General features: G+C 38.4%; 1 protein-coding gene across 2 annotated transcripts in view; it reads left to right on the forward strand.

Moving 5' to 3' along the window:
- The window catches only part of LYPLAL1 (lysophospholipase like 1), a 37,850-nt gene extending 33,486 nt beyond the window's left edge, over window positions 1-4,364 (forward strand). For both annotated transcript variants that reach the window (XM_029933180.1, XM_029933181.1), the window contains exons 4-5: window positions 3,123-3,238; window positions 4,021-4,364. In XM_029933180.1, the coding sequence (XP_029789040.1) occupies window positions 3,123-3,238; window positions 4,021-4,260 (356 nt within the window). In that variant the 3' untranslated portion in view covers window positions 4,261-4,364. The remainder of the gene's footprint in view (window positions 1-3,122; window positions 3,239-4,020) is intronic.
- Window positions 4,365-7,262: the final 2,898 nt, after the last annotated feature.

Consider the following 7,262-nt stretch of genomic DNA (forward strand, 5'->3'; position numbering starts at 1 on the left):
ATTTTTTTATAGTTTATTATCAAGTTGGTTTCCATATAACACCCAGTGCTCTTCCCCACAAGTGTCCTCCTCCATGACCATCACCCCCTTCCCCTTCCCCCTCCCCTTTTAGCCCTCAGTTTGTTCTCAGTATTCAAGAGTCTCTCATGATTTGCCTCCCTCCCTCTCCCTAACTCTTTTTCCCCCTTCCTCTCCCCATGGTCCTCTGTTAAGTTTCTCCTGTTAGACTTATGAGTGCAAACATATGGTAACTATCCTTCTCTGCCTGACTTATTTCACTTAGCATGACACCCTCAAGGTCTATCCACTTTGCTACAAATGGCCAGATTTCATTCTTTCTCATTGCATGTAGTATTCCATTGTATGGATAAACCACATCTTCTTGATCCATTGGTCAGTTGATGGATATTTAGGCTCTTTCCATGATTTGGCTATTGTTGAAAGTGCTGCTATGAACATTGGGGTACATGTGCCCCTATGCATCAGCACTCCTGGATCCTTTGGGTAGATCCCTAGCAGTGCTATTGCTGGGTCATAGGGAATTCTATTGATAGTATTTTGAGGAACCTCCACACTGTTTTCCAGAGCGGCTGCACCAGTTTACATTCCCACCAGCAGTGTAGGAGGGTGCCCATCTCTCCACACCCTCACCAGCATCTATAGTCTCTTGATTTGTTCATTTTAGCCACTCTGACCGGCGTGAGGTGGTATCTCAATGTGGTATTGATTTGTATTTCCCTGATAATGAGTGACGCTGAGCATCCTTTCATGTGTCTGTAGGCCATCTGGAGGTTCTCTTTGGAGAAGTGTCTGTTCATATCATCTGCCCATTTCTTCACTGGGTTGTTTGTTTTTTGGGTGTGGAGTTTTCACCACCAGTTTTTAAATCTATAATATACAAATGCTTAATTATCACTTGTAGACTCCAATCTAGAGAACAAATTTATATTTAATAAATTAAAATGTGATAGCATTTGTACTTCAAGAAGCATTTGCTTATTAACCCACTTACTATATTACATAGAAAAACTTGAGAAGCAAAGAGAAGTCTATAACTAGAGCTGGGGCAAAACCCAGGAAGTTTTGAATTCTTTCTGTTTACCTACAGTGAATGTTTACCAGAAACACTAATCTTGTCCGAAGTAAGCTCTTCATATCCAAATGGAGCATGCCCAAGGTTCATTAATGTACACATTCGTAGGTAATGGAGCTCAATGTTGTTGTTGTTGTTTTGAGGTTTATTTATTTATTTATTTATTTATTTATTTATTTATTGAGAGAGAACATGCCCACGGGGGAGGGGCAGAGAGAGAGGGAGAGAGAATCCCAAGCAGGCTCCCCACTGTCAGTCCAGAGCCCATCTCTGCCTGAGCTCCTGAACTGTGAGATCAGGACCTGAACCACAATCAAGAGTCAGATGCTTAACTGTCTGAACCACTCAGGCACCCCAGAGCACAGTGGTTTTTAACCTTTCTGAGAACCTGAGGCACATACGCAACTTTCACCGTCAATTTTAAGATGTGCATGCTGCCTCTGCCCCCGCCAAGCCCGTTCATGATCTCTAATTAGCCATATCTCCATCTGTGGCAGGTGGGGGGGGCTATTTCGAAAGAGCCTTTCAAGTGGTTCTCATCCGTGGTGCGCTTCTGCTACTGATGAGACCCTATTATTTCCTCCTGGTATGTTGAAAACCACAGATGTAATATTTATTATACACTGTAATTATTTACATATTATGCGCTTCTTAAAAATCTAAACTTCGCCAGCCTAGTAATCTTCACTCATACATTGTATCCTGCGTCCAAAATGATATAGTTGGCTGGCCCAATAATACTATTAGACATTATTAAATAAGTAAAATATAAAAATACATAAAATTCAAAAGCAGTTCTATTTTAATAAATACTGGAGGATAGTAGAGAGTATGTTAAAGTCTGTTGCAAGAAATCTAAATTCCAGAAGTTTTAGCTTTACCGCCAGAATTAGAGGTTCATCCTCAAGCAGGTCACCTAATCTTGGGCCTCCGTTTGCTTCATCTGTAAAAGTAGATTGTAGTAAATTCAAATTTATAGTCTCTAAGGGCTCAGCTTTACACTTTGTTGAGTGAAATAAAGGAGGAGGCTGGAAGTGAGGAGATCTGGGTTCTGTGCCAGTGTATCTTCTTGTATTTCCGTAAATGCGTGACTGTGATTCACTTTCTCTATTTCTCACAAAATGTAAATAAGACCCCTTTTAACTCTCACTCGAGGTGGGGAGTGGCATCCCAGGTCTCCAGCTTGAAGTTGGGCCACCAGGTCATGTCCCCGTCTCGTGCCCTGTGATGTCTCTGGTGCTCCCTGGAGGAGGAGATGGGCCCACGTATGTTAGTAGACGGGCTACCGAAGGGAACACCGGACCGTGTACTTTAGCCTGCGGACCTCCAGTGACTGGCACAGTGTTTGGCACATAAAAGACAATAAAAGTTTTTAAATGAGTAACTTACTTTTTAACTTTTGAAAAAGTTTATATAGGTACATACGTTTGAATTATATCATCACAAATCAGTTGAATTATATCATCACAAATCAGTTTCCAAAACAATACTGTAATTTATAGATGTTTTAACTGGCTCACCAAATTTTTGATCATCTTCCCTGAAAAATCACTAAGCCTCTATTATATGGCAGACACTAGAAATTTAACTCCTCATGGGGCTTGGAGCTTGGCAAGGAAGACAGAAAGATGCATGTTATTAATTCTGGTTGCAGTGTGAGGAGTCCTATAACCAAAGTATAAGCAAAGTGTAAGTAGACATTAGAAGTTTAAATAAATAACACTTGTACTATGACTCATATTTTGAATTATGATAAATATTTTTACTCGCTGAACATGATTTCTTTGTTTAATTCCAGCTCTTTTTATAACAAGTCTCTTTACCAGTGATGACATAGATGAGCCAGCGCCATTTACGCATTGCAGGTCTTTTTTTTAATGAGATCTAAAGTAGACTAAATTTCTTTTTAGCACTGTATCTCCAAATGTTTTAAAACATGTTTTAAGACTGGCCCAGATGTATCTTGTTCTAAGTTATTGTTGCATATATTCTGGCTTTTTCTGATGAAGTGAATTTTTGCTTCCTTTAGGAGGATTTTCTATGGGAGGGTGCATGGCAATGCATTTAGCGTATAGAAATCATCAAGATGTGGCCGGAGTATTTGCTCTTTCTAGTTTTCTGAATAAAACATCTGCTGTTTACCAGGTGAGTTCCAGATTTTCAAAACGAAACAAAGCAAAAGAGCAGGACATAATCACACACTGAAAGTAAAACAAAATTGATAATTAGGCAATAAGTAATCCACAGACCACTCCTGGCATACATCCCCAGTTAGTCATATTAAATATTCCAGCTGGTCATTAATGTTCAGGAAATACCATAGAAAGAATATTGTTAAGCATAGTCTCCAAGAGGAAAGGATAAAAGTAAAGCATAGTTTCCAAGAAGAGGATAAAAATCTCTGTATCCATTATACATAATAAAAATATAGATGGTTATAGCCAGGTCCGCTTTTTATGTCATGAACGTAATAGAAACAGATGATTGATTACATACCCGACACCTGTTTACTGCATTATGCTAATATACCTGTACAATATTATAGTGTTGTAACTTCACACCAGAAGTAGAAACAGCAGATACAGAAATGAAAACTAGACAATAACTCTTCCCTTGACTCTGCCTGTATTCCTCCCTCTCTCCTCTCTCTATGTAAGAAGTTTGTCCTACAGAGTCACACAGTTTCTTCGGTCACACAGCTTTGACTCTGCTTGAGATGGTCCTTCATGGAGTCAGTGCTGGTCACCGACAGCCGTGGCTCACATGGTGCCAGCCCCGGGCCGGCACCACCAGTGTGCACCTTACACCGCACCACCACGCCCCTTTTCCCTTTAAATACTGGAAGTTTTCTGGCCTCTCTGATTTCCAAGAGTGACGTTCTTAGATGAATCTCTTAAACTTTTCCATTTTTATATCCTGTCCTGTAGGCTCTTGAGGAAAGTGAAGGTGCACTCCCTGAATTATTCCAGTGTCACGGTACTACAGATGAGTTAGTCCCTCATTCCTGGGGTGAAGAGACGAACTGGACGTTACAGTCCCTGGGAGTGAGCACCAAGTTCCACAGTCTCCCAGGCGTTTACCACGAGCTGAGCAGAGCTGAGCTAGAAAGACTGAAGTTGTGGATACTTGAAAAGCTTCCAGAAGAAATGGAAAAGCAAAATGCATGAATCAAGATTGGTTTATTGATCTACCTGTAATGTCTTTGTGAAAAGTGGGTTTTACTGCCAAATTATACTTTGATAAGTGATCATTAAACTATTATTAAATATCACACTTGCTGATTTATTTACTAGTTACTGAAATGCTTAATGCCACAGGTCTTAGCATCATCTTATTAGTGGTAAGTATTAATTTAGACAGACATCTGTATATTATTTTTCAGGTACGTTTGTAAATATATGGAGACCTTTTAAGCAATTAAATGATTAAATTTAAAAACTAATGTAAAGTTCGTTTAAGTGAAGGCAATGAGAAAACATCAAAAGGCTTCACATGGCATTTTATTTAGACATGTCCTCAATTTTGTTTCCAAATAGTCGGGAGTATTTTAGATGTGTTTGTTATTTGTTTCTAATTTAAATCCCTTGTGGCCAGAGAACATATGCTGTTTGCTAGTCTGTGTGTATTCATGAAGGTTATTGGCTTGAAGTTTTGTTATTAATTTGTTTTGTACTTTTTTTGTTCTGGTTTTGGTATCAGGGTAATACCTTATAAAATGAATTGGGAGGTGTTTTCTCCTCTCTTTTTGGGGGAGAAATTGTATGGAATTGGTATTAATTTTTACTTTAAATTTTTGTTGAAATTCTCTAGTGAAACCATCCGGGCCTGGAGATTTCTTTTCTCTCATGGCAGTGTTCCTACAAGTGTATTATACCACCTTCCACTTAGTCCAAGAACCTTCCGTCTTCCCCTTCCTGGTCTTATGCTGTTTTCCCCACTTTACTCATAAATACCATAAAACCTACAACACATTGCTACTCTCTTATTTAAAGTCAGTTTTCCTTCAAATCAACCTAAATAATGAGGAAAGAATCTTAAATATCTACCTATGTAGTTACCACTTCTGGTGCTCTTCAGTTATTTTTTGCTGATACGTCTCTCTGATATCCTTTTCATTCTGCTTGAAGGACATCCTTTAATTCAGTACAGATCTGCTGGCAGTGGCTTCTCTCAGCTTCTATGTCTAAGGAAACCTGTATTTTGCATTAGTTTTGAAAAGATACTTTCACTAGGTATGAAATTCTGGCTTAACATTTTTTCCTTCAGTATTTTAAACCTGGTGTTGCACTGTCTTCTTGCTAACATTATTTCACACAGGAAATCTTCTGTTGTTATTATGTTTTTTCTTCTACATTTAATTTATTTTTTACTCTTGCTGTTTTTAAGAGCTTACCACTGATTTTGAACAATTTGTGATATATATTGGTCTGGTTTTTCATGTTTCTTATCCTTGTGGTTCCCCGTAATCCTTTTGGTGGTTCTTCTGTTTCAGATAGTCTCCTTGCACCATGTGGTGATCAGTACTCTGGTGAGCAATCAGGACCGACCATCCCTGGGTCTCTGGAGTTCTTCTGTGCAGCATCCTCTTCTCTGGGCCCCGTTCTTACAAACTCTGGCCACACTGACCTAGTCAGACTCAGAGCTCTGCTTCTCAACCCAGGAGCCCTCCAAGCTTCGCCCCCTCAGCTCGGCCTGGGAACTCTCTCAAGGACAAGCTGGGACCATCTATAAGGCTCACCTCATTTCCTCCCCTTTCTGTCAGAGAACACTGTCTTTTATTACCTGGTGTCCAGTACTTTGAAGAAGTTTATTTCCAATATGTTGCTATTTCTTTTTTTTTTTTTTTTTTTGGTTGTTTCAGATGAAAGAACAAATTCATTCCATGTATTACATCGGTGGCTGGAAGCTCCACTAAATTATCCTTTAAAGAGATTTAATTTTCTTTAATTCTTTTTTTTCACTTTTTTCAATATTATTCATCCCTTAATGTGGTTTCAGATTTCCATATGCTATCATTTTCCTTCTACCTGAAATACTTCAACATTTATGATAATGTGGGTCTGGTGCTATTAAATTCTTTCAATGTTTGTATGCCTGAAAAAGTCTTATTTAGCCATCATTTTTTTAAAGATGTATAGAATCCCTAGGTTGACGGTGTTTTTCTTTCCTTTTCATTACTTTGTTTTAACATTTATTTTTGAGAGAAAGAGAAAGGGACAGAACGTGAGCAGGGGAGGGACAGAGACAGAGGGATACACAGAATCTAAAGCAGGCTCCAGGCTCCAAGCTGTCAGCACAGAGCCCATCACAGGACTCAGACTCACTAACTGTGACATCATGACCCGAGCCGAAGTCAGAGGCTTAAAGACTGAGTCACCCAAGTGCCACTTCCTTTTATTACTTTAAAGATCTCGCACTATTGTCTTCTAGTTTGCATTTTTTTTCTGCTGTTTTTCTAATCTTTTTTCCCCTCTGGCTGCATTTATAATTTTACCTATCTTTAGTTTTAAACAGTTTGATTATGACATGCTTTGGTGTTGTTTTCTCCACTTTCCTTGTACCAGGAGTTTGTTGAGTTTCTGCTTTTTAGATCTGTTGAGTTATACTTTTAGTCAAATTGAAAGACATATTGGCCACAGTGTTTTCAAATCTTTGTCTGCCTTTCCTTCTTCTCTTTATTGGTGACTTCAGGCTTACTGATGCTTCATTCCTTTTTCCTTTCTTTTTCCTTCATTTTTCTTTTCTTTTTTCATTCTTTCACTCTGCATCATTTTGGATAGCTTCTATTGCTATGTTGTCAAGTTCATTGATCTCCTAAAATGTTTCTTTTGTCATTAATCCTATCCACTTTATTTTTTATCTCAGATACAGCACATCTCTAGAAGTTCTGTTTTTTTATTTGTTGCCTTTTTTACTTAATATGCTTATTTTCCACCTTTTGAATATATGGGATATAATTAAAGAATAGTTATAATATTCTTAAGTTGATAGCTCTGTCATTTGTTAGTTTGTTTCTGTTCATTAATCTCTCTTTTCATTAAGGATGATATTTTCTTCCCTCCTTTGTATGCCTCATGATTTTTTATTAGATCCCAAATAATGGTGAGTTCTACCTCATGGTACTTGAGTTCAAGCCGTGCATCTGGCTCTGCTCTGGCAGCAGCAAGAG

The sequence above is a fragment of the Suricata suricatta genome, chromosome 3 (assembly GCF_006229205.1).
Source record: "Suricata suricatta isolate VVHF042 chromosome 3, meerkat_22Aug2017_6uvM2_HiC, whole genome shotgun sequence".
Classification (NCBI taxonomy): domain Eukaryota; kingdom Metazoa; phylum Chordata; class Mammalia; order Carnivora; family Herpestidae; genus Suricata; species Suricata suricatta.